The sequence below is a fragment of the Papaver somniferum genome, chromosome 1 (genome assembly GCF_003573695.1).
Source record: "Papaver somniferum cultivar HN1 chromosome 1, ASM357369v1, whole genome shotgun sequence".
Taxonomy (NCBI): Eukaryota; Viridiplantae; Streptophyta; class Magnoliopsida; order Ranunculales; family Papaveraceae; genus Papaver; species Papaver somniferum.
Window position 1 is genome coordinate 203821875 of NC_039358.1, and position 27587 is coordinate 203849461.

Below are 27587 nucleotides of genomic sequence, written 5' to 3' on the forward strand. Positions count from 1 at the left end.
AAAGTCAACGTCGAATCGGCTACATTACGCATGACATCATCTTGTGTGTGAAAAACAAAGGCTCTACAAATAGCTAAATGCTTTTGTTGAGTGAATCTAACAGAACGAACTCTGGGATCCATTTTGTAGATGATTTGAGAGAGAAGAATACGTAGAAAATGTGAATTTAGAGTTGAAATGAGGAGTATTTATAGAATTCAAAAACAATAGCCGTTGGATCACCAGATTTTGCATCCGTTCGGATTGAGCCGTTGGCGCCATTGGGGTCAGACACTGGCATTTTTGGCAATGACTCTGGAGCTGTAAGTAAAAGCGCGCGTCTGAAGTGAAAACGCTGACGTTCTTCCTTCTGACGCCATCGTTATTGGTGATAACACACGTCCTTACAACAGACGCGCGCCTGATGTTCCAACTCGATGTTCAAATGAACAGATATGTTCATTTGAACATCCATTTTCTTGGTATGTTCATTCCATAGTGGGAGAAAAATGAACAAACTTTGAGTTTGTTCATCCCATAAAAATTTCTCTTAGGTCTACACTTAGGCCTCATAGCTAGAGTGGGATGTTTTCTTTCTTTATTTATTTTGTTTATGTGGCTTGTTTCCAATGAGAGGTTGGTCATGTCTATCGACTACTCTTTGTAGAATAATAGAGCTCAACGTCAATGGTTATGCACAATGTAGTCCATTCAGATCTCTATCTGTCTTGGTAGGGATCGAGATACTGAGACAACTTTATCTCGTGGAAATTTTTATTATCGAATTCGACACCCATAATATGTATGTCAAGCATTTTGCAGAATTTACCTTTGTTAAATGTGAGTAGATATAATCAACAATACCATTTTAAGGAAAAATTAAAAGTATATATATATAAAAAGGTTTTTTATTGGGTTGGATTTGATTTGTATTACTAAATTTTCATGTGTTGTTAGAATTTAGAAGCAAAAAGATTTTTCCACACGAAGAAAAATAATTCTTTTGCTTTTACAAGTCATTCTGAAATTGTGTTTGCGATCTAACTGTCTCTTTTGTTTTTAATTAGAAACTGAAAATTAAATTCTCAAGATGTGTCCAAACACCATCTAACTCCATCGACATTATATTCAAGACATAATAGATAGAAGTTTCGGTTGGTTCATCCAAATGAAAAAATATTTATGGTCTTTAATCCCACCAGTCATCTACTGGAATCGTAGTTGTAATTGTTTTAAAATCAAACAGTTATAGACGATTTGGTATATAAAAGAAATACTTTTCTAATTGATAATCTTCACTTGCAAATTCAATAAGTTACCTGAAGCATTCTCGACCAACAAAATCAACATGTTTTCTAGTAATACTAGATTTCCACACGTGGTGAGGGGCCGACTGGTAGTTCGATCGAATTTGATCCGATTTAATTTAAATTAATTGATTTTTTTATATTTTGCGACATAAACAAATTAGGAGTGTATACATGTGTTTCCAATTGTTTTTGTTTTACTTCACAATGTTTTTTACACCACACTAATTTTTCTTTTTGCGGCTTGTCTTTAATAAGAGGTTGGTCATGTCTATGGATTACTCGTTGTAAAAAAAAGGGAAGCAATTTGTCAATGGTCATGCATAATGTAGTTGGTCCGTGTCTGCGGGGGCAGGGACACTAAGGAAACTTTATCTCAGAAAGATTCTTAGTGAAAATTAAAGTCTTATAGCCTGTTTAGATATCACATCAAAAATGTTCTTCGACTTCTAGAAATCGAAGACTCAGAAGTCAGTTGGGCTTGGGCTGTCAAATTTCAAACGACTTCCATAAGTCCAAAAGTTAATTTTTTGTGTACTAAAATAGTTTTGCTTCTGACTGCTACTTTTGACTTCGACTTTTAGACAAGCATAAGTCAAAAGCATATTTATATCCAAACGCACCATTAGTTTACAGTTTTATACATATATTATGTATTTCAAATATTTTCTATACTTTACTTTACACATATTAAGCTTGGGTAGATATAAAGAAACAATACAAATTTTTAAGAAAAGTAAAAATACATGAGTTATATGAGGGTTGGATTTTACTTTTCTTGCTAAATTTTCATATGTAAAAATTCTGTAGGTGAGATCTCGACTGCATCTCGGTGGAATCTCAACTGTCTCGGAAAGTTTCTCAGTCAAATCTTGTCTCGTCGAGATTCCGTTGTGGTTGTGGTTACTGTTTCCAGATCGTCATCAGCAGGGCCGTCTCTGAAGCCCGTCAACTTATACAGCCGCACAAGGCGGGAAAAAAATTAAGCTACCTTGGACTAATATTTATCGCTCAATATTTTGGATGGTTCAAATTATAAAAAAACACGGTCAACTACTGTCATGCAGGCGATAGTGAAAAAGGAAAATTCTAGTAAATCTCATACGCTAATATTATTAAGGAATTTTTAGTTTTGCATTACTGTAATCATTAGTCATGATAGTTAGAATTTGTGTTTACAAAATTCCATTCATTACATATGCTTATGTTCAATTTTTATCTCTACCTAACCTAGTATGTTTGACTATTTCATAGAATCATAATCAAAGATTCACATTCACAATTCATAATTAATGTTTTGATCATCCATTTTGTACATACACCATATTGATAGTTTCTGTTTGGTATTATTATTATCAATCTTTGCTACTTGTTAGTGGTGATATGCAAACAGTGAATTGATTACAAGTTGCAACATCTTTTTATAGGTGACGTTATTGGACTTTGGATTTTCTTTGACTTTTTCAAGAAGCTATCGAAGTATCAATTTACAACTTAATTTTAAGGTAAAAATATTGCCTGGTTATATACTTTTACTGTCATCAATTACTTAAGATGTGCCCCCTAAGAGGGTGATACCAGCTGAAAGTGGATATACAAGACTTCAACGGAAAGAAAAAGTGATGCATTTTTTTTCTTTTCTAATAAAAAGTAAAACTCATTCTGTTTCAAATGTTTTATACAACAATGTAGTTTAAAAATCTATTCATTTCAGTGTTATGAAATAAATTCCGTTAAGAACATTATATGTGCTAAAAAAAATTGAATTAAAAGGGGTCCGAGTTCTTTCGCACAAGGTCGTATGGATGTTAGAGACGGCCCTGGTCATCAGGAAGTACGAAATGTCTCCCAAAATCCTTTTTGTCAAAGTTTGCAGGTTTGAGTCGTCAAATCATTAATGACTTTCAAGATTCGTTTGGGTATACAACCCTCGACAATGACGACCCTTTCACTGAGTTGTTCCATAGTGTTTATGATTCGACCACTTGGAGTAACAAACAGAGAAATTGAAGAGTATAAGATATTTACCTGATTGTTTTGAGCTTGGGGTTCTTCATTTTCATGAATAATTCCTTCATTTTGAGCTATTGGATCTTTATTAGCACCGTTATTTTGAGCTTCCTTTGTTAACATCTCTTCATCATAATGGTTTCCTCTACTTGAATCACTCATTTCTAAAAACCCTAACTTTTCCTCTAAATAATCATCTTATTCTTCACGACATACAAAATCCGACTCTTTTCCCCAAAATTTATTATAAAATTTGATTTTAATCTATCCGCACTAATTAACATAACTTAACTTAATTATTAATATTAATCATTCAAGGTAGTTTAGCCATTAAAAAAATTGATAAGGGGAACATAAAATTAGGTTTTGGTGACCTTTTTTTGTCATGTAGTGTGAGGCATCTAATTAGTTTTTGGGGCCCCAATTAACCGAGAGTTCTAAACTGCGTTCAAAAAAATAAAAGAAAAACCAATGCTAAAATTCTACTGTATGAAGAGATCGAAATGATCTACGACCAATGTTAAAGTTGTTTTATCAATAAATTAAATACTTAGAAGATAAACCTCTTTTAAATGCTTGACAATGCTCAACTGCAAGAGGAACATAGATTTGTTTACCACTACTTGAATAATACATTAGGAAAAATTAAATCGCAGCATATCTGGGAGCTCTGAAAAATATGAAATCTTTAAGTTCATTTTCTACTTAAATTAAGCATATATTCCACTTTGATTCTACTCTTTTTCACTTGGACCCATTATAAAAATTCAAGAATTTTATTCACTAAGCTCCACAAAAAACTGAAACTTCATTTCCCAACCAATAAACTTTCGATTAAAAGAACATAAACATCATAGTATAAGCCTTCATGATGCAAAATTATAATATCGATTCGCCTTAATAAATGTGTGGGTACCGCCAACGCTATTATTATGCACTTCATTACAAGCAACCTCCATTGCCCAACCAATAAACTTTGGACTAAAAGAACATAAGCATCATAATATAAGCCTTCAGGATGCACAATTATAATATCGATTCACCTTAATAAAATGTGTGGGAACCGCCAACGCTATTATTATGCACTTCATTACAAGCATCCTCCATTGCTGTATGTTGAATTTATACTTTTATCCTTTGTCCAAAGGCTTTTCTTCGGGGGTTGAGCCTCACTTTCATCACTTCCACAACACTAGAATTTTGTTATCTCATCACCCATGAGACACTTTTCCTTCTTATCGTACTCATAACACTTGGATACAAGTTGGCCTCTAATATTAAGAGAAGTGATGAAAAACAATGTATCCTTAATTCGGGAAGTTTCTCTAGGATTAGTCTTGTTGTTTTTAAGAAATTCCTCAAACCTTGATGACAAAATGTATTCCAAATGACAAATATTCACCTTAGAACCAAATGATCTTTGTTTGTCCATATTTTTTCCACAACATTTAATATCTTCTCTGACCAAACTCTATTACCTTCTTTAAGATCAACGAAATCGTCCCTGATTATACATTTATCAGCCTCGTACTCTTGATGTCATTGCCCAAGATTACTTAGAACCCTTGCAGGTGATGAGCCGGTCATGTAATCATCATCATCTTGATTCGTATACGTACCCCTAGATTCACAGGACAATAAGTAATTATCACGCCCTTTTGATGATATTAGAAGTGTGCCCTGAAAAAAAGGAATTTCAAAACTTGTAAGCATAGGTTGGAAGAAATAAAAAGCATCTGTGATTCTTTGAATAAATTTAAGAATATATACTTGGTTTCAACAATTAAATTCCATATAATGTTTATACTCCATAAATTTGATATCTTTTAATTCCCTCTTATATTTCGAATCATTATCCTCATAATAATTTTATGTAGTTTTTATTGTTAGCATTTTTATTAAAATAAAATAGGTAAGTAACTAAGGGTAGTCAAGTAAAATACTATAGTCTCCTTAATATTTTGACAAAGTCAAAGCGGACAATCTTTTTTAAGCGGAGGGAGTATATCTTAATGTATTATCTGCAATATTTTTTTCAATGGATTTTTTTTTTAAACATGTGTTATTAATTCATGAGAAAGGTTTCTGAAAATACGATTCTCGGTTGAAAGAATGAAGATGACTCGATTCCTTGATGATATGTTAGCGGTATGAATATATTGACTACATTCTCAGTTAAATAGTTGTACTTAAGATTGTTTGATTGGTATATGAAATTCCTAAGTTGCGGTTTTGTTGAAGGTTTGGAATCAAATGTTATACTGGCATTTAACTGTTAATAACAAATTTTTCTGTTATATATCTACAAGGACGCCCGTAACCTCTTAAAGGTTTAACCATTGCTTCAATTTTTTTATCTATTTAGTAGGGAAGAATGATGATAATATCCGAAATCAACTCCGACCATTTGATTTTATTTTCTTCTTATTTGATAAGTGATGCTCCTAAAAGCAAGTAGTATTTTCTCGTAATCTTTTATACCCAAATGAATTTGGTTTCCCTTAATATGTTGGATTGAGAATATATTCAAAGCAATACCATGTTGGATAGTCGAAGATTTTGAATAAAGAATAACAAGCGAAGATGCAGCTATTAAGATTTGAAGAAATTACACTTAAAGCGAAGATAAAATCGCCTAAAATAACGGGAAAAAATGTCCAAAAACATACAAATAATAAGAAGTATGTGTTATTCGATTAACCATTAGATATTTTTCTCGTATTTTGTCTAAAAGAACCAAATTTGTGCAAGAAGTTATGGAGGCTACGATTTATTTTTTCTTTTCAAGAGGATGAGAAAGAGTGGAGAGAAGAAAGTATATCCTCAATAATGATAATCCTATTTTGGTTCTTATAAATATTTTCGGCAAGGAAACATTTGATTTACACTAATAGTATAAAACTCAAAATAGCATCAACCAGAAACAGAGGAAATATACAGAAGGTAGAATAATAATAACATAAACAATTACTTCGCAAAGGTGTACTTTTCTTTTTATTTCCAATATTATTTATGAAATTCTCGGTTCCAAACCTAATTAAATGTTGATTATTCGACGTCAATTGAAAAAGTAGGCCAAAGAATAGGTGTTTGTTAATGTAACTGGAAACAATCTTATTCTTTTTTAGAGGGGGTGGGGAGCGTGGATTGGGTCAACCGTCCCTTCAATTTAATTTCATGCTCTTTAGTTACATATATGATTTTATAACAACAACCAAATAATTTCTTTTAAACCAAAGATCTATCATAGTAACAAAAATAACTATAATATATACGACCGTAGTACCTCTTTAAAAATTATGCTATTTTGTTTGAAATCGCATCATCACAAGAAGGACTAAGGAGGTTAAAAATGCCACCCAACAATTCCAATAATTTGAATATACTTGCAATTCCATAAGATACGTTCAAGAAAATCTTCTTCACATTTGCACACAACACCCGGAAGCCAGATTGAAACAATTACTTCTCATTTTATCATATAGTTGCACAGACTCCTCTTACAGTCCCATTTGCATATTAAAGACAGTTTTCTTTATCGATCCAGATGACTAATGCAGTTATAAGACGCTTTCCCACGGTAAATTTTTTATACAGACCGATGATTTAAACAAATCCAAAACAGACGGATACATAAAAGTTAGTGGGTCCTGCCTCTTTTGTAGATGTATAACAGGGGGTCCACTTTCATGTCTGTGTCGGTTTTGAATTTATTTAAAATTCTCGGCCTATTCAAACTTTTTATTCCCACAATACCACTAACCAAAGTTAAAAGTATGTTTGGATACACACTCAAAAATAGATATTCAATTTTTAGAAGTTAAAAAGTAAGAAGTTAATTTGGATATACAATTTTAGAAGGACTTCAAGAAGCAAAAAAAAAAAAAATTGTGTAAAGGAAAATATTTTCACTTTTGACTTGTGCCTGTGGTCTAAACCTGCCAATAAAAAAAACACTTTTTATTTTTTTGGTCTAAAGTCTAGACCGTCCAGGGATATTTGCGGGTCAACTGAACCCTGAACTCCTCATTAACCATGTTTATTCTAGACTCCCTCCACAGTCCACACTACCCGCATCTTTTCAGAAACAAAAATGAGTAAAATGCATTCATGTAGAACATTGCAATATCGAAAACCCACCCTAATAGAAGTAACCATTGCATTTTGCTTTTATGGAACAAATCGTTTTTAGTGCCTAAGAAATGTTCCACAACAACTCGCTATTCCATATGATCTTAGATTAATCTAGTGTCTTGGTATTTCAAGACTATATTTTAACTTAAAATAAGTTGTAATTTTTTAATGGTCGATTTTTCACATCCTTTTATTTCTATTGTTATTTTGAGTTTCCGAATAATGTTTTCAATACACATCCTTCTATTTCTATTGTTATCTTGATCTTAGTATTACTAGTATACATAAAAATAACTTGGATTTTCTATCGAGTATTTTAACAGACAAAAAAGAAAAGTGAACAATATAAATGGCAAGGAAACAAAGAGAACATAGAAAAATCATTAATAAGCACAAAAGATATTAAAAATATGTTGACCAAAACTGAATTTTGTATAGCTTTTCGTTCTTGATGGAGAGGAGTAGTCAATAATCTTAATTTGGTAGAGATATTAAAAAAAAATTAATTTCTGATTCTAAATGGAGTGGTAAAGTGAAGTACTGATATGTGAAATTGCAACCAAATGGTTTAACCGTATATGAGAGCGACATCTATGTGTGAGTTTTACATTGGAACAAAAGATTTGGCAGTCCATATTGAGTTCTGATACATATTTATTGAGGAGATATAGGCATACAATATCTTTACTTAGAGTCGTGCATATCTACTAATGAAATCCGTTGACGAAACATTTCGTGATTATTTTGAGAAGTCTTATGGTTCGTAGTCGCATTTGGTTTGAAAAGATATAAAATAAACCAAAAATGTGTCTAGTCGTATAACTTAGACGAAAAAATAATAAAATAACAGTCACTAACGGTAGATGGACACATTTTTCAACGAATTATGGTATGTTCTTAAACGTTGTATAACTTCCAAATTATTCACCGAAAATGCAAATAAAAATATGCAAACTCATTGAAAAATTAACGTCGTTCACAAAATTCAATCATTTTGCAAGCAAAATAAAATTCAAACATTTCATACATGTGAGATGGTACTTCAGTGTTGAAAACGCGGGGGTCTAACAACACCACCCAATATTTCGCTTAGCAATCTGTATGGACTAAATCATAAACACTTTCTAGAGAATCAACTAGACAGTCTGTATGGACTAAATCCGAAACACTTTCTAGAGAATCAACTAGACAGTCAGACTCAATCTAGGTAAAAGTATCTCAAGGAGTTAATATCTCTCACTTGTTTTGATTTACTCAATCTAATAGAAATCAGCGAGTCTTAATCAAACATTGGTCTTTGGACGATACCAAAGACCAATGTCCAAAGGTCAATCAATGATAATCAACAACCACAGGTTGGATTAATCCAGTTGATGATCTAACACAGAATCTCCATTATTTCTATTATATAAACAAATATAATGAGGAAAACAAATAACACAGATATTAGAATTTTTGTTAACGAGGAAACCACAAATGCAGAAAAACCCCGGAACCTAGTCCAGATTGAACACATATTGTATTAAGCCGCTACAGACACTAGCCTATTCCAAGCTAACTTTGGACTGGACTGTAGTTGAACCCCAATCAGTCTCTCACTGATTAAAGATACAGTTGCACTCCCTACGTATCTGATCCCAGCAGGATACTACGCACTTGATTCCCTTATAGCTAATCTCACCCATAGCTAAGAGTTGCTACGACCCATAATCGTAGGATTTAACAATAAACAAATATGTCTCACACAGACAAGTCTATCAAAGGATCTATCTGTCTCCCACAGAAAAACCCCAGTGAAGCCCAGAAATTTTTTGAAATATGTGGGGCGATTTTCTCATTGTTTTTTGTTGAGCTCCGTATAGAATTGTTGTATGTCAAAATGCAATTTTTGAAATCATCCGCGGCCTATTATAATCACAAAATTGGTCAATTAACCCAATAATGATAATTTCTGGATGAAAAAGACATGTAAAATTTGATACGGTTTAAATGGACGAGAATTTAAAAACAGACGGGATGTAAACAGTTTCATCCTACCTATTTCAAATATTTTTTTCTTATTTGTAACTTACATCAGGGTACATCCAGTTTCCCCCTTATTATTTTTTAAGTTTAAACCAGAACGAATCCAGATTCATTCTTGCTATTTTTCCCGAATCCAGATTCATTCTTGTTATAATAAACTCTTTTCCCGAGCCACCAAGGTTAAACAAGGTTAAACTAATAGGCTGGCATTCCACGCCTAGCCTGACAGGCTTGTCCTGGGCCGGACTTTAACAGTCCAGGCCTTGGCAGGCTAAAAGGCCGAAAACTTAATCCCGGCCAGGGTCAGTCACAGGCGACAGGCGGGTCAGGGCCTGGTTTATTACGGATCGGGCCAGGCTTTGGCCTGTTTAAACTGGCTGGGCCAGTCCAGATCCTGGCTGGCCTGGCCTCTTTGACACCTCTAGACAACTATTTCTCATTGTTTTACTTTGCATCACAAATATTTCTCATTGTTTTACATCCTCGACCATACTTACATTAAAAATTGAACAAGCAACTGGGGGCAAAGCGGTGAAATTATTCTTTTTTTCTAATCTGACGAGGCAACGCGGTAAAATTAATTAGGAGCTCACTGCTTTACGATAGAATTAAGCTCAACGCCCCAGGTCTTATTACCTTCCTTTACCTTTTCAATTGTGAATGGTGATGGTTGGGGAAATGGATTAGGATAGGGCCTTAAATTAATAAATTCATGAAATGTCCCAACTTCAAAGGGGGGAGTCCTTCTTGGCTGCCGAGCTTTTTCCAGCTTCAGCCATGTCTGTTTCCTACCAACGAGCAAAATAACGATATATCTAAAGACTTAAAAGACTAACGATGGAATGCACGATGTGCACAAGATATATTTTGTAAAAGGGTTTTACGTTTACGGACTAATTAAAGTCTGGGTTTTAAAATATGTTTTTGATGTGATAGGGTTGAAGACTAATATTGACCGTCTGGTTTTTTACTAAAATATTATCATAGTTATAAAAAGACGTGGTAATTGACTCCTTGATCAAAGAGTCAAAGAGTGGACAGGATTGGCCGAAAAGGGTCATCTCGCGGTCATTATCGCCCGGATTTCGTTTGATTTGGACGGCTGGGAATGATAGGGAGCCACACTTATTTAAAATGATGGGAGAAAAAAAATAAAATAAAACGAGATTTAGCTTCTCAAAACCACGAGCAGAGAGGGTGAAACCGTGAAACCCGATAGAACCTCTGATTCTTTTCTCTTCAACCTTGCCTCCAATTTCTTTCCGTCACCTTCATCTATTTTCCTTCTCGAGCAACAATGGTGATTCAGTCAAATTGTGGGTTTCTATCACTGGCAAGGAGAGATTTTGGTGATGATTGAAATCAGAATTTGAAACCTAAGGTTTCATTAATGAAGGTATATTTTTCTTTTCGTTTTTCTCTGATTTTGTTTTCCATGAGAAAGAAATGGGTCTAAGGAGAAAACTATGCTTACCCTGAAACCCAAATCAAGGTTCTGTTGATCCTCAAACAAAATCAAAGTTCATGGTTTTTCTAATTTCCGTGGTTCTACTATTATTTTAGTGTAATTTAAATTTTGTAATCTTTTTATTTTGGTGTTTGTTATCTTTAATTCGGAAGATTCCTTCTTTATTAGTGTTTGAGGGTGAAATACCTTAAAAAAATCAAAATCCAATAAACACCCTTTTAACTCCATAAGAAAGAAAAAGAAAACAAACAGAAGTGCGTGCATTATCAGAAAGCTATGAAATTCTTCTTTTTTTTTGTCAGAGAATGTTTTTGAACCAAATAATGAATCAAAATGTATCTCTTGTTTATAATCTGATGCTTTCAATTACAAGTAAACGAAAATGCAGGATATTAGATTCAACTTTCAAGCCAGAAGGTAAAACAAATCGAAGACTAAAATATGAGCATCTAATGAGTCTGGTTACGGGTACCCAGGAGGAACCGCACCCGTTGAAGATTTGGACCAAGGCCCATAAGCATATTCCTTATCTTCTACATTTTTTAAGAGAGAGATAGAGAGATCCGGCAGGCTACACGAAAAGGAAGGAACTTGAGGTTTCGAATCTCTCTAAACTCTGTTTGATTTAAACTTCTCTTCTTTTTCTAGCTAACCAAGTCACCCCGTTTATGTTAATTCAGGGTTTCCTTTTCCCGAGTGATTCCTGATTTATTAGTTTGATTTCTTTTTCTAGTTATAATGCTTTTAGGAAATATTGAAGCATATATATATATATATATATATATATATATATATATATATATATATATATATATATATATATATATATCAGATGGCAAGGTAGGAAAACTCTCAACTCAGTTTTGTGCAGGTTATTATTAGTTAAACAAACAACTCCGATACTGGTGTTTGAGCTACCATGGAGTATGAAACAGAGACATACACATACTCTGATTTGTCAAGTCTTAAAGTAGGCAAGGGAAGCAACAACTCTGATACTGGTGTTTCATCTATCAAGGATGTTAAATGGGTAGTCAAGAAAAGGATCTTGCCACCAGTAGTCAAGGAAAAGAACAGCCCTGGTGCTCCAGCTACATGGATAGACAGATACTTCATGAACATAAGATATAGACTTAGACGTGCACATGATGGTTCCCTAAAAATAACTAGATCTGAAATCAAGGAACCATCAATAGATTTACAGTATTCACTTAAGATGTTTTTCCAAGTAGCAGCATGTGATGCACATGACTGGACGGATGTCAACAGAAGTTACCGTGCCAGGAGGTCATTCCCTACGTTTCTTAACCTGTTAAAACTGTCTGGCCTGGGAAAGTATGCCTTCAATGAGGTATGCTACTAAGTTCATCATTTGTTTATACCTCGCATCTCTGCCTTTATTCCAATCTCATGTCTCGTGATTTTATCATATTGGTACAGGATACATTCTTACAGGACGATGACATGAATATTAGGTACCCGCAAGATAGATATTGGTTGCCCCATAAGGTGTCGCCAGATGTTGTGGTTGCAAATAAATACTATGATGGAAGCTTTTCGTTGATGAGACTTTTGCAAAGAATTCATTCAGAATCTGCCGATCAGTTCAGGCAAGAGCAGGTAACTAATATTTACTGCTGGAAATGCCATCTTTGCTTTATTTTGGTATAGGAAAGGATTTGACATATTTTTTATGACTGTGGCATGTCTATGTCTCTTGATAGGCTCGGTTGTTGGACTCTTTCCTCGATATCCTCATCAAGATACAGCAGGAGCAGCGGTTTATTGCCAAGAGTTTCTCGGAGCATCTGGAACAATTGAGAAAATCTGGTGAAGTTGCATTTTCTTCCAATCCTGTTAACGATGATGATGGAGATAGGCCCAAGTGTCCTATTATAAGTTCCGATAACACCATGGACTCCTATATGTGGCAACAAAAGGTAAGTTTTTATCCTGCTGAAAATTAAGTATGTTGCCAAGTACAAATTACTTAACCTTGTTTTGATTGTTGATATTTCAGCACCTATTAGATAGTCTGTGTATCATGTCACGCGAATCAGTTTGGTTGTTGAAGAAACTCAAGGATACCCCTTTTACTAGTCCCTCATCCATCCTGGAGTTCAACAAGATTCTTGACATCGTCTTGGTTTTTATTCCAAAGTTCAAGAAATCAAAGGTACGTAAGATTGTACATATATTTCCTGTTTGTTCTCATTAAGACCATTAAATGTTATAAATTAGTTTTTTTTATTATTATTATTCAATTATTGAGTTTTTGTTCTAGGAATTGTTGGATCAGCGTCTTCTCATGTTATATCCCCACACTATAAGTGACCCGATTCGATTGATTGTGGGTAATAATGAAATATTACATAGTTTTAGAGGGTGCATAAAAGATCTCCAGGAGCAAGGTGTTGAAAGAAATTCTCTTGCGGAAACACTGCTCGGATGTTTTGTAGATGTAGTCAATATGTACTACAACCTCGCAGATTTAGGCGATCCATTCGGGGACACCTGTTCTTCCATTCAATATTCCTTTTCTGAGGCTGCCAAACAAACATCAGAGCTGATAAATGAAGCAGTAGATAAACTAAATTCAGTCAGGTTTTCTGATCTTACCGGCGGAGGCTCTCCACTTGGATGTATAGCTTTATGGAGAATTCTATTTGAATCGTCTCTAATTAATCTTCGGTTGGATCTTATATGTAAAAAGCACAGTGAAACAGTCGAACACGGGGTACGCACGCATTCTTTTCTACCATGTTTATACCTTAATCATGATTCCATTAAAATTATACCAATTGTTCCTTACATGCCTTCATCTGAATTGAATGTACTACAGGTTAAACTGTTTGGCACTGCCACAAACGATCAATTGGATCAAATTAGGCTGTCGATTGATGAACTATTGACAGTTGGGGAAAGCGTCCTAGTTGAATTTATAGCCATGCACAAAACGGTATATATGCTCGATCTTTTAGCTTTGTCCACTAGAATCAAGCATTTTTTAATATGTTTTAACGGTTTATATGCTGTCTTGTATTGAGTATTTAATAATCTACAACGTTATCTTGTTTGGCTATCTTGTTTGATTACTGCCAGTTTAATTTGATGAGGAACTCTGAAATGTCTTATTGTTCCTGTTTTTTAATCCCTACGGACTTGTAACTAGATTGTAAAAATAGTGTATGCTTCCTCCCTAGCTTGGTTAGGTCATAGTAGTTATTATTTCCATGTCCTTCAACTTGCAATCATTCTGATTACTATTTGTGTTTTTGTATTTTGATACCTGTTTTGCTATCTGCAACTGAAAAATGCACACTTTTGAATGGCAGGTGGCAGAAGTTTCTTATATGCTAGGAGATGCTTTTACAACTGGTGGTGCTGGTATGAGGGGTTTGAGTGATGTTACGCATCCATGCAAGCACAATGACCAATTAATGGATTTCAACCCTGAAGATTTCCCTTGGGATAAACACAATGTTCCTAGTTCTACGATTGGTCCTAATTCGAAGGATTGGCCAAAGTGCTACGAAGACTATGAGTAGTGTCGTATTTTAGCTGTTCTCTCTCTTGAAAAATATATATATCTGTTTGCATAGAGTTGCCAAATTTATCAGAAACAAGTTCACCTTAAAATCATCACAACCATGTCTGAGTTAATTGACAAGTCTAGTATGATATCTTCGGCCATCTTCTTGGCTTTACAATATGGATTTATTGGAATCTACACTATCAACAAATTGATATCAGAATAGAAAAAAAAATTATCGAATAAATTAACGTCTTCACTCCATGTGCTGCCATTGCCTCTAGTACTACTACTACGGTGTTCGATGTTATGTTTGATAATACCTGCACAGAACAATTATCTCCAGGTTTACTTCACTCCGGCAATGCTAGTCTATGTAAGCTAGAAAACATTAAAGATAGCACTTTCGGGTCGATATACTTTGAATGTTGGAAAACCAAAGAGCTTACCTAAGAGGTTCAAGAATGCTTTCTCCCACATGTGCAACAGCCGCGAAATGCATTCTCCCGGAAGATTTTATTTACCTGAACCACTTGTTAAGGAATAGACTCCAACATTCACATTTTACACATACATACTGGCCAAAAAACTATCTCAGACTAGAAGATTAAAGGATACAGCTATTGGATCACCCAAATCATGAATTGCAGCTATTCAGGTTCGAGGAATTGCTCCTGAAGAACCTTAACAGCACCAAAGTTTCCCCAAGAGAGATTATCCTGTAAAATGGAGACTGAATACAAGTGAATTCCAAGCCATTATTAAAACCATCAACATGGCTGACACATAGTAGATACCCATAAAGTTTGTGACTATCTAAATGTAACATACCACTATCGTGCACGGTAGTCGTCCTTGAGAAGTCGGAGAGCAGCATGCGAACCAATAAACCCACATCCTCATGTTACTAGAACATGAGTTACTCCTGGTTCATGGCGAGAGAACTGGAGAAGAGGTCGTAGGGAGAAGAAGTGTTAGCAAGGACAGAACACATCTAAGAACAAAACGAGGAACAAACAAAATAGAAATGTAGACAAGTCCCATCACAACAGGGCAGGAAATACAAGAAAAGTTCATTTATTCTTCAGAAACTTACAGGGGTTGGGGTGGTAAAACCAGATGAGTTCTTCAGAATATATATACACAGAACAGTTAACACGGCAGCCAACAAAATCTTTCCAGCAAAATTTCTCTTCTTTTTCGCTTCTGGGTAATCCATGCCTACAAAACAATATTTAATAATGCGCCACAGAAATCCTTCCTTACGAAAGAACAAGGAACATACTCCCTCCAACTGAATGAGAAGACAAACTGACAACAAATCCAAATCCAGCTTAATGTCCTGTGGGGCTTAACCACTTCCAAACAATTGAAAATTCTAGAGACTGAATATGTTTGTTCATTTCCTATTTACAAGTTGCAACATACACACTAACTGTTATTTAGTGTGGTGATGAACACTTGAGCTGCATTTCTGATCCAAGAACCATATCTCTAACTTAATACGTAAATAAGAAAAACATGCATGCATCTCTTCTTTCTTCTTTTTGATACTTATCCGCCATAACCGTTACATGATAACGAGACAACTCCAGCTCCAACAACTTAACAACAAACCATATTTAGATCACTAGAAGTATACAAATGCGACAACACTTGAAGATGATTGGGCAAAAAGTAAAAGCGGGTCACCTGAGAATGAACGAGGTCCAGGTCTGTTTAAACCATTCACTGTCCAAACCCTCTATTAGCAAACAACAATTCCAAAGATCCCTTCTCCTTTTTCAATCTCCGAATATAGTTTGATCTGTCATCAAATTATTATTATTATTATTATTATCAACGTGCTGTCCTCCTCCATCCACACAACTTCACTGTCACTGGAAGCTCCTCCTCCTTCCCAAACTTTACATAACACTTGGTAGTTGCTTTGTGGCCCGAACGTGAAACCCCTCGCCCCACCCACCTGATTCAAACAGAACAAGTGAACAAACGAAGTAGGTACGTAAACAGAAATATGTATGTGCCTAAGATTTGGCTTAGGAATAGAGGTAAATTTTCCATACCTTGGCTGCACCATTACCAGTGCCTTAAATCAATTAGATCAGTAATATCAATGTAGTCTCTTATGCAGGTTCCATCAGCTGTGCTATAATCCGTACCTTCAACATACATGTATATAAACAAGAATAATTATGACAAGTGCATTTTTATGTAAATGTCTAACACATTTGGAGAGCAAGTAAGAAGAAATACAACAAAAGTTTTCGTTTAGAGACAAATAAGAGCAGTCTATCGATCAATGGACATACCCTTCAGGCCAGGTATGATTCCCAAGGCAAGCCCCTGAAATCCGAAGTAGTTCAGGTCTGGGAGCTTCCCCCAACAGGATCAGATCCAATCACATTGAAATATCTGAAATGTTGCCATGGATGGTGAGAGATTAACATACATCACTCCTGATACAATTTTGAAAAAAAAAAATCTGTTTGCATAGTATAGCCAAATTGATCAGAAATAACCAAACCTTAAAATCATCACACGCATGTCTGAGTTATTTGCAAAGTCTAGTATGATATCTTCTGCCATCTTCCCATATGGATTTATTGGAATCTATACTTATCAATTACATTAAAATTTTGCGATAATATCTCTTGCAGCCTTTGGTCAAACAAAGTAACAAAATGCACCAGCACTCAAACACTCATGATTGAATTTATTGGAATCTACACTATCAACAAGTTGATATCAGAACGGAAAAACTATACTTATCAATTTCATCGCCGAACGCCAAACAAAAACTCATAATAGTCTCTTGCCAAAAAGAGACCACTTGGGACTAAGTTTAACGAGCTTATTGTAGATGACAAATCTTATGTTACAGAATTGAAATTTGATTGACGAAATGATCCGATATTTTTCTAGGTTTCTACGAAAATCCAAATGTATCTGTTATCTTTCACTAATATTTAAGTACAAAGCCAAAAGAAACAGACTGTTGGCAAAGAAGTAACCACTAAATTCTTTTAACAGTACGCAAAAACTGATATTTGTGATCCTCAACCAGTGACAGTTATGGTCGAAAGACAATTGTTTCATGTCGCCAAGCGTTAAGAGTGTCAAAGACAGCAGTACAAGCCAAGTCCCAAGTTGCATAAAAATATGAAACTTCCGTGCAAAACCCATGCCATGGAGCGCATTTTGATTTCAAAGGGTAAGGCTATCACCAGCTTCTCATTTCTTATCACACATAACAAATTGCCTAACTGTACTTTGCATGGTCTGTCACAGTTCTTACCTTACAGTCCTGGATGTGCTATTTATGATCACTAGCCATATCCATCCATTTGGTTATGGAGAATGCAATTTTAGCTTGTCATGTCACGTCGGTGTCATTCAATATCATCATCATTATGTGCAAGTACAATGTGCCTAACTACTGAAAGTTCAATAATTTTCGCAATCATGCGAATTCGTTCATCTGACCATGACCAGGCAATACCTTACTACAGTCATCTAAAGTTCATGATCATATTACGAGTCATCTAAAGTGGTAACTTCGTCATAAGTACAAAAACCAAAGAGCTTACCTAAGAGGTTCAAGAATGCTTTCTCCTACATATGCGACAGCCGTGAAATGCATTCGAAGATTTTATTTACCTGAACCAATTATTAAGGAATAGACTCCAACATTCACATTTTACGCATACGCATTGGCCAAAAAACTATCTAAGACTGGAAGATACAGCTTTTGGATCACCCAAATCAGCGGATATGAATTGCAGCCTTCCAGGTTCGGGGAATTTCTCCTGAAGAACCTTAACAGCACCAAAGTTTCCCCAAGAGAGATTACCCTGTAAAATAGAGATAGAATACAAGTGAATTCCAAGCTATAATAAACCATCAACATGCATGACACTTAGTAGACGCCTACAGAGCTTGTGAGTATCTACATGTGACATACCACTATTGTAACACGATATGAGTCTTTTAGAAGTCGGAGAGCAGCAGGTGTGAACCAATAAAGCCAGCTCCTCCTGTTACCAGAACACGAGTTACCCCTGGTTCATGGCGAGAAAACTGGAAAAGAAGTCAACGGGAGAAGAAGTGTGAATCAGAATGGAACATAGCAAAGTATACAACAAGAAACAAACAAACAAAAAGGTAGACAAGTCCCATAACAACAAGGGAGAAAATACAAGTAGAGATCATTTTTATTGGTCAAAAACTTATCGGGCTTGGGGTAGTAAAACTAGATGACTTCTTCAGAATATATATACACAGAACAGTTGACATGGCAGCCAACAAAATCTTCCAGCAAAATTTCTCATCTTTTTTGTTTCTGGGTGATCGATGCCTGCAACATCAGTCAAATATTTTCGTGATGCATCATAGAAGTCTTTAGTTACGAAAGAACAAGAGAAGGGACATATTGTCACAACTTAATGACAATGATTACAAAACCATCCCGAAGATAATGTCCTGTGCGACTTAACCACTTACAGAAAATTGAAAAAAAATATAATGACTCGATTTGCCAACGTGTTTGTTCGTATCCTATTTGCACGTTGCAACACACATAGTAGCTATTATTTAGTGCCGCGATGAGCACTTTAGCTGCGTTTCTGACCGAAGAACCACACCTTTCACAGCCTCTAAGTTCTAATTCAGTAGATGTATGACAAATAAGAAAAACATGCATGCATCTCCTTTTCTCTAATACCTATCCGCCACTACCGTTAAATGATTTTGAGATACATTTACATATACAAACTTGTCCACGACACTATTCCAGCTCCAACAACTTAACAACAAAACCATATTTAGATCACTACAGATATACAAATGCGACAAAAAACATGAAAATTGTCTAACATGAAACCCTTAAACAACAAAAACCCTATAAAATCAAAATCAAAATCCAAAACACCCTTTAACTCCGACAGAAGAAGAAGAAAGCAAAAAAATGTAGAAATTACCTGAAAGTGCTTGCATTATCCAGACCACCCAAAAGCTTAAATTTTGATCAGACCCCAAAATCAGAATACCCCCAAAAGCTATGAAATTGAACCCCAATTTAAAAGGTTTTTTTTTCCCTTCAAATGTCAGAGAATGTGGTGTTGGACCTAATAATGAATCAAAAATGTCAATTATTGTTTAAAATGCAAAGCTACCAACTTGATTCTGAAATAACTAAATGTAACGTAAGAAGAAGATGAAGGAGTTAAAAAGTCTATAGAGATAGAGACTAGTTGGAAGAATTAGTCTGAACAAGAGGAAGGACCCTCTGTCTCTGTCAATGGAGTCTGGTCTTTGGTGGCTTGAAGTTGAAACTGAGACTCGGACAAGAGAGAAAGGAAGGAAGAGAGAGTTGTTGGATTCTCTTCTCTGTGTTTATGTAGGCGGCTTTGACGATGAGCGTATTAGGTAAAAGGCTCTCTCAATGAATCTCTTTATGTTCACCTCTTTTTCAGTTCACCTCTTTTTCAGTTTAGGTGACACTATTTACAAAGGGATATTTGTTTGGGGCTAACAAGTTGAAGTGTTCTTTTTTCAACTTTTCCACTATGGAACGAACAAACTCAGAGTTTGTTCATTTTGCTCCCACTATGGAACGAACAAATATAAAAGTGGATGTTCAAATCAACTAATTTGTTGCTTTGAAAATTGAGTCGGAACATCCAGCATGCGTATGTGGTAAGGACGGGAGCCATTGCTACCAACGCTGGCGTCCGAAGGAAACGGGGGTCTTTACTAGGATTAGAACACTCCACTAAGTTGTCTGTGGGTGGTGTTTAAAGAATCTATAATTAAAGAGGACTGGATAATGATGATAACATAACAGTGTGCTTGTTACTCGATTAGAACAACAGCTTAACAGACAAAAGTAGAAACAATAATCTAATCAATCAATGAGATTTGAATAATAAGGAGGTTTTACTGTATTGCTATTTAAAATATCAAATCATATTTTGTAGTTTTCGATGTGTGTTTGAAGGCAGCGAGGGTGTAAGTAAAGTCACATTCCTTCCGCCATTCACTGGTTTCATGTCTCCTGGGAATTTACTTGTGAATGGAAAAACATACAGTTGCTTCAACTTGGTAAAAGTCAAATCCTATGCTTGTTACCTTCTGAATCATTAGTGGTTAGGTATACACTTAGGCCTCGTAGCTTGAGTGGGCTTTTTCTTTTCTTTCCGTGCCTTGTTTTCCATGAGAGGTTGGTGATGTCTATCAGTCTATGGACAAATCTTTGTAGTTCTTTTCAGATCTCTATATGTCTTGGTGGGGATTCGGATACTGTGACAACTTTATCTCGTGGAGAAATTTCGGAATTTTTATTGTCGAATTCTACACGTATGTCAAGCATTTTGTAGAATTCACATTTGTTAAACTTGAATAGATATCACAACGAAAATCATCTGTGACTCCCATTTTATCTACTCCTATTTTATCTGTTCCCAGCATTAGTTGGCGTCCAGGTATGAAGTTGGTAGTGTAATAGGAATGGGTAATATGTTCATCTTAGACGTTTTTGTGTTCATGAATTGCAGAAGAGATTAGTACCATTAGAAACAAAATTCCTCTAGGGTTTCATAATCAGTACAACTTATTTGGTTCTTTGTGGGAATCAGTCCGGTGACGTTGTTTTTGAATTTTGTCGAAAAATATTGAGAGACAATCCTACATGGATGCCAACTAACGTTGGGAGCAGTGGGAGTAGATAAAATGGGAGTCACAAATCATTTTCGATATAATAAACAATACCAATTTTAAGGAAAAATTAAAAGTATAAAAAAAGTAATCTTTTATTGGGTTGGATTTGATTTGTATTACTAACTTTTATGTGTTGTTTCAGAGAGGTTTCCTCTATCTCGATGAGTTTGTCGGTTAAATCTCGTCTCTCTAAGATTAAGAGACACATCTTTGTCATGGACCGAAACCGAGGTTCTTGGCGAGATCTTAATTGTCTTGGCAAAGGTTGATTACATGGTTATGCATGTCTTATGCTGCCAAGCTAGTGAATAAGCCACCTATCTTTTTTTATAATTCCACTGCGATTTCACTTTCTTGATATGGTGATTTTCAGGAATGCAATAAGTTCTTATGTTGGCCAATGCTTAAGAGGATGTTCGGATATCACACGTCTTTTTTAGAGGCAAATGTTAATCCCAAAAGTTAGAAGCAAAAAGATTTTGTCACACGAAAAAAATAATTCTTCTGCTTTTAAAAGTCATTTTGAAATTGTATTTGCGATCTAACTTCTGTCTCTTTTGTTTTTAATTAGAAGCTGAAAATTAACTTCTCAAGATGTGTCCAAACACCCTCTAACTCCATCGACATTATCATCAAGACATAAGAATATATACTCACTAGTGGAAAACAGCAATTCCTCGACCGCCAGGACACGTCATATATACGAGTTAAACGACCTGTTCTAGGGTTCTCTGAATGGGTCGTTTATAAAGCGTTTTTTAATTGCACGACCCTTATTGCGTGGGTCTCTGAACAGAAACAGTTTCTTACAGTAACTAGATGTTGACCCACAATACTGGTCGTAGATTTGAATTATAATATAAAAAAAATACAGATTCAGATCAGCTGAAATGTCTGAATGGCTGAATCTGAATTAATCTTACTGGCATTTTAGTCAAACAATCAAGTCAAGTGAAGTCAAACAGTCAAGTCAAGTTAAGTCAAACGACAGTCAAGTCAAATCAAACTGAAATTCAAATGCAACCTCAAATTTAATTGAAATTCAAATGCAACTCAAATTTAACTGATATTCAAGTGCAACTTCAAATTTAACTGAAATTTATAATCAAACTGAGAATTTTAACATTCATTCATTTTATCCATTGGGTGTAAAATTACAAAAAAAAAAAGATGAACTACTGAGTTCAGAGAATACATATCCAAGATAGCTAAGTTCTGACAACAACATGCTAAACTAATAGACAACTGATAAAAAAAAAATATTCAGCTCCTCCTATGACAATGAACTTAATTAGCCAATACTTCACAAATGATATCAAGCAGAGCATCCATGTGTTGTGTCCTTGGGTCACATGCGACTTCCTGCAAAGCAAATCAACAGTACAATGACTTCGTTCAGTTCATAATACACGGTAGAACAAAATAAGTTACTAGATATAGGTCATGTACAACAGTGTGAGGTAATTTGACAAACATTCTAGCAATGGGTAGTAGTTGAAATCACATGTGTGAGGTATTTTGACATATAGGTCATGTAGATAACAATTGGCTCATTAATTGCAGGGATCAAACCATAATCATTTCCATTCTACCAGACTAATCAAGACCACAACTATAATTCACATCACTTGAACAACTTATACAATCCAAGCAAAACTCATTGTAATATATAATCATAAACTCAACTTACTTTCCAATCCACCCATAGCTGCAATCTCAAATTCCCTAAACTACTACCACAAGATTCAACAACCCCATCATTAACAGTACTAAAAACTTATTTCCTGCATCATTTACATACATACAAATTCTCTGTGATTCAACCATAACTATAAACTACAAACATAACCATAACCTAATCTAGGTCATGTGTGAGGTAAGATTCAACATGCTATTTGACCCAAATAAGTACCTAGTTGTCAAGGTTTTGACTATACAATGCCTTTAAGATGCACAGGAAAACTCAGAATCAGAGGTTCAAGGTTCGTTGTCAACTCACATGTGTGCAGGGGAGCTACATGATTTCCACCAGTTGAATTATAAGGTGTTGGTCAAGTTCATTCACGTACGTGTATCCCTATTTCTCGTTCCTTTGAAAGACAACCAATTGTAGAAAATGAAATTAAAAAGAAAGTAAAAGATCTAACATAACAAATATGGAATCTACTAGAAGAGACATGTAAGAAGAAATATAATGAAACCTTACCTGAGCTTCTCCACTCCAATACTCATCATCTCCAACAGTTGTCAAAATTGACGGAGCTTCATTCTCATTTACAGTAAATCCCCTATCATCAGTTCCAAGCACCTACGAAGAAGTAAACAAAAACATTTATCTAGCTAGTAATTGACAAGTTTCTTTTTTTTTCAAACTGCAATATGAATCCGTGAGTTCAGAACAATACGCAAGTCCTAGTTAGCTAATAAGAAAACACTTTCCCTAGTTTCACTCTCTAGAACAGCTTTAGCTGAATTCATGTTACACCATACACTTTCTCTAGATGCAGAGCCAGACACAAGATACTTAGTCAAAGCATACAGATAGGGGCGCAGAGTAAACATGTGAATAATCAGGTGCACGTATTTTGTTCTTCTTATTCTTTTGGAACTTTTGACTTATGAATGGTGATGGTAGGGAATAAACTGGATTAGCGTGGAGAAAAATGTGTTCATGAAGCAGTTCATTAATCATTTACCTTGAAGTTTCCTGATTGACAAAGATTCCTAACCAGGGACAGCCCATGGGCATTATGGATTATTTGACCTGTATAGTTAAATTGAATATTGTTGTTGCCACTTGCAACTAGGCCCTCCAGGCAATGGACATGCAAAGGCTGAGGAAGAGCCTACCAAACACCCATCCTTTTTCTTTTCTTTCGAATATCAGATTGTTCTTCTAACTTGAGAGAAAATCAATACCCAAATACATTTTATTAAAGATAGAAACACCGTGTTCCGTCGACAGAGAATAAAGTGCATGTTTGGCCAGAAGGTAAAGAAACCATCAAGGCGCCAATCATCTTACTAGCACCAAAAGAAAAATAATGGAATGAAGCTTCTCCATAAAATTATGCACAATGCTGCACGTCGTTTCTTCCCTTTAGTGTGATTAGTTTATGATGGTGGAATGCATTTAGCATAACGAATCCGAGATTAATATATTCATGAAACGGGCCTAATTAGGTTTGATTAGGTAAAAAGGACATCTTTAGATGTTTTTCGTTGAACTTCCTGGTTGGCAAGAGAACTCATAACTAGGCCCCTCTCATGAGCATAAAGCAAACATGAGACTCAGCAGCCACTGCACCCAGTCAACCATGAAAAGCTCGAAATTAGGCCCCTCTCACGAGGGTAAAGCCAAATATGAGACTCAACAACGATTGCACCCAGCCAACAGTATGTATGATCAAACACTGGTACGCAATCTATTCAAGTGCTTAGGTGTGGGGGTACCGATGCTCAAGGGCCTGGGTAGGGTATCTGGCCCGCCCTGTCGGAACAATCTATTCCGTGAAGGATTTTCACTTTTCAGGGGTATTCCATCACCATTGGGCTTTGGCTAAACTATTTAATTAGTGTTCTCTCGATCTACACCCACTCTTCTCGGAAACTTGAAATCTCAAGAGCCAATTGACACTGCCAATGAACCTTTGCTTTATACGAAAGGCTCGTCAAAAGAAGCCAGTGGATGGGCCTACCTCACTGCCAATGACTAATTATAATAAGGTACTTGACATTGTTGATATTATCTAATTAAACTGTACAACTTGATATTACAATAAAAGGGACGACATAAATGAAATAACATATTAACGTTTCTTGGATGCTGGTTCTTTCTGAGCGTAAAAGAATACTGCGGCAGCGGGAAGATCAGATCCATTCTGAGCTGCGAAATTACGTGTGTTAAAATGAGCACGACAAGGCAAGTCGGTTTCTCCATCTTCATGGCCACTATTCCCAACCATAAGTGCATCTCCCCGAGTGCTCATCAAAACTGGTCCTCCAAATACCATTGGACCTTTCTGCTGAAACAGAGTGAACACGTACCTGTGGATGCCAATTGGTGGGCGAGGTTCCATGTAGGGCACCACTTCTCTTCCTGCATCCAGTCAAGAGGTTCCGTTAATACGTTTCCAACGGCATATTGAAATTAAAATAGCCACTGTTGGCTTATTGCTTTTGATTTGACTGATCTCTACTTCTGACGTTTCAGTGAGAAGTTATTTTGTACTACAACAACGTCACCTTTTAATGTTTTTATTTGCAAGACTGATAAGAAAAAATTATTTGCAAAAAAAAAAAAAATCTAACTTGAGCTGATGCAATCTCAAGATCTTCAACTAATGCATGCATAGACAATTAATTCTTAAGAATGTTTTATCACTCTTTTATATCTAACCTCTTTTGTTCATGTGGTTGGGAGTCTAGGGGTACTAAGACGCGGCATTTTATGATTATCAATCATGCATCAGTTAACGTTTCATACTTTTAACAAGGAAAATAATTGCAGGTTAACAAATACGAACCTCTTGTAGAATCACATCCTTCGGGAATATCAACAACAACCCTACCATTAAAAACAAATCATAGGAGTGTATAGTTAATTAGGTGATCAATACCAAAAAAGTTCTCACTCAAAACTCAAAAAAGAATAAAAGAACGTTAAATGTAAAGATATAATTTACATATTTGTTGCATGCTAATCAAATGATAAAGGCAGTAATTTCTTTTGAACCGATTAAGAATTTGGAACTCGTCGAGTCACTGGTATGTGGTATCATCACTCTAAGACTTTACGACGGTGAACAAGTACGAAAACACGGAGAAAACATAGAGACTGACAATAAGTTGTTTTGATACAATGATACAAATAGCTTACCAATGGAGCCATTCTTTCATACTAGGTTCACTTGGAGTTGGTGCATCTGGATCACTCATCACCTTGTACAATATTGCATGCAAATATCAATATATTACCATATGAATAAAACAGTAGTATAATTTTACGTTTAACCACAGTAATTAATTGTAAAAAAGTTCCTTACAAGTGTGTAAAGGTTGGTGGATCCAGAACGATGAAGATCATAAAAATGATTGCCTTGAGCTTGATGAGATTGATGCGGATTATTGATAAAAACAGTAGGCTTACCAGAAACAACAGAAGGTTTAAGCTTGCAGCCATTAGTTATTTTCAAGGAACCATAATAAACAGAAAGTTCAACACTTGGTGTAAACATGTCGACCACATCGCCTATCACTTTCCCCACTGCAAGTGATTGTACTGACCTTGCCATCATCTGTGCATATATTGACTAGAGTAAACCAAAACTAGTGTTCGGAAGAAAAAAGATGGAGCTAGCTAATAAGTTTTCAGTGTTTGTGGGGTGAAGAATGAGGTCTTTGTAGGGAAGAATGGAGTTGGAAAGAGAGTGAGAGAGTAAGAAAGATTTGCACAAGTAGGATGGGATCATCTACACATGAAGGACACGTCTCGTTAATCCATAGAGATACGACACGTTTGCTTTGGTGATCCTTCAGTTCACCTTTAAGACACGTGTTTGACAAACTATGAAAACTACGAAAACTCTGAAGAATCATGCATGTCCATTTCGGATTGCTTTCTTTTACTTTATAGGTTTTGTTTTTGGTGTTTTCATAAAGAAGAGAGCTTTTAACTTCCACCCGAGGTTTTCTTTTGGTCACACTATGGGGGCTTGCACTGACGCACTTACATATAATATATATATATAGATCGAACTCAAAAAAGAACCATCTTAATTTGTTGATTCTTCACTTATCCAAAAGGTACTATTATACTGGTTTGAAAGATGAAACCAACCTTCCATTGAGAATAAAAGAAAAATCAAACCAACCAGAACATATAAACTAATTGACAAAGAAAACCAATCATACAGAAATGGGTTTGTTCGAAAGAAAACTAGATTATACTTGAGGAGGAGGCCTGTATTAGATCAGGATGAAACGTTGGGTTATTGTTGAAGAAATTGCATGCAATAATTCTGCTGTTTCGTTGTTTTGATCGATGTTGTTGTATTCCGAGATCAAATAAGGGGGGACTGAGTTTGGGTTAAGTGCAGGAGGAAGTAAGAGCCAGAGAAAGTGGCTGACCTATAAATAAAGTGAGTTAAGACTTAAAAGAGTAAGAGAAATGTAGACGAAACTAGGTTTTGCAACGCCACAACTGCTAACCTTGGATGGAGGCCTGGACACATGCTAGCTAGCCATGTGTGTTTTGTGTTGTTCCCACTCATCTGCTTGTTTTTGGGAAACACTCTAAGACGTGTATAAGGGCCTAATTAGGGGCTTTTTTAAAACTTTAACCAAAGAAAAACTCGTAACTATAGCTAGGCCCCTCCTATGGACATGCAAAGGCAAAGGCAAAGGCAAAGGCAAA

At 35.5% G+C, this 27587-nt stretch overlaps 2 protein-coding genes and 2 long non-coding RNA genes across 15 annotated transcripts; 1 reads left to right on the top strand and 3 right to left on the bottom strand.

Moving 5' to 3' along the window:
- Nucleotides 1-10627: 10627 nt before the first annotated feature.
- LOC113312727 lies at nt 10628-14616 on the top strand. Of its 2 annotated transcripts, none has more exons than XM_026561468.1 (9): nt 10628-10851; nt 11312-11519; nt 11795-12274; nt 12364-12543; nt 12648-12863; nt 12944-13099; nt 13208-13660; nt 13766-13882; nt 14259-14616. In XM_026561468.1, exons 3-9 carry the CDS (start codon nt 11843-11845, stop codon nt 14469-14471), a joined length of 1767 nt encoding a protein of 588 aa, XP_026417253.1. In that variant the 5' UTR covers nt 10628-10851; nt 11312-11519; nt 11795-11842; the 3' UTR covers nt 14472-14616. The 2 variants fall into 2 exon arrangements, with proteins under 2 accessions (XP_026417253.1, XP_026417258.1); XM_026561473.1 differs by having other exon boundaries at nt 11400-11519.
- Nucleotides 14536-19863, bottom strand: LOC113312738. 11 transcript variants are annotated; one of them, XR_003341698.1, is made up of 13 exons: nt 19435-19863; nt 18655-18812; nt 18420-18535; nt 18046-18309; nt 16983-17181; nt 16768-16870; nt 16522-16617; nt 16148-16421; nt 15552-15676; nt 15287-15399; nt 15074-15174; nt 14905-14979; nt 14536-14778 (listed from the first exon to the last, which is right to left on the bottom strand). It is a non-coding gene; the product is annotated as an uncharacterized LOC113312738 (long non-coding RNA). The 11 variants fall into 11 exon arrangements; XR_003341701.1 differs by having other exon boundaries at nt 16983-17068; nt 18046-18115; nt 18202-18309; nt 18420-18812; XR_003341700.1 differs by having other exon boundaries at nt 18046-18115; nt 18202-18309; nt 18420-18812.
- A 2463-nt stretch (nt 19864-22326) lies between these two features.
- LOC113335607 lies at nt 22327-23480 on the bottom strand. The gene is made up of 3 exons (XR_003353408.1): nt 23379-23480; nt 23172-23262; nt 22327-22534 (listed from the first exon to the last, which is right to left on the bottom strand). It is a non-coding gene; the product is annotated as an uncharacterized LOC113335607 (long non-coding RNA).
- A 1388-nt stretch (nt 23481-24868) lies between these two features.
- LOC113335611 (protein MOTHER of FT and TFL1-like) lies at nt 24869-26701 on the bottom strand. The gene is made up of 4 exons (XM_026581632.1): nt 26218-26701; nt 26052-26113; nt 25699-25739; nt 24869-25271 (listed from the first exon to the last, which is right to left on the bottom strand). The coding sequence occupies exons 1-4, from the start codon at nt 26467-26469 to the stop codon at nt 24982-24984; spliced, it is 645 nt and encodes a 214-aa protein (XP_026437417.1). The 5' UTR covers nt 26470-26701; the 3' UTR covers nt 24869-24981.
- Between the last annotated feature and the right edge of the window lie 886 nt (nt 26702-27587).

What these genes read in the sequence shown, in the direction of transcription:
- LOC113312727 (XM_026561468.1), top strand. Translation starts at nt 11,843, where the DNA reads ATGGAGTATGAAACAGAGACATACACATACTCTGATTTGTCAAGTCTT. An exon ending in CCTATATGTGGCAACAAAAG is followed by an intron (nt 12,864 to 12,943) that starts GTAAGTTTTTAT and finishes TTGATATTTCAG; the next exon opens with CACCTATTAGATAGTCTGTG. An exon ending in GTGAAACAGTCGAACACGGG is followed by an intron (nt 13,661 to 13,765) that starts GTACGCACGCAT and finishes AATGTACTACAG; the next exon opens with GTTAAACTGTTTGGCACTGC.
- LOC113335611 (XM_026581632.1), bottom strand. Translation starts at nt 26,469, where the DNA reads ATGATGGCAAGGTCAGTACAATCACTTGCAGTGGGGAAAGTGATAGGC. An exon ending in CCACCAACCTTTACACACTT is followed by an intron (nt 26,114 to 26,217) that starts GTAAGGAACTTT and finishes ATATTGTACAAG; the next exon opens with GTGATGAGTGATCCAGATGC. An exon ending in ATGAAAGAATGGCTCCATTG is followed by an intron (nt 25,740 to 26,051) that starts GTAAGCTATTTG and finishes TTTTAATGGTAG; the next exon opens with GGTTGTTGTTGATATTCCCG.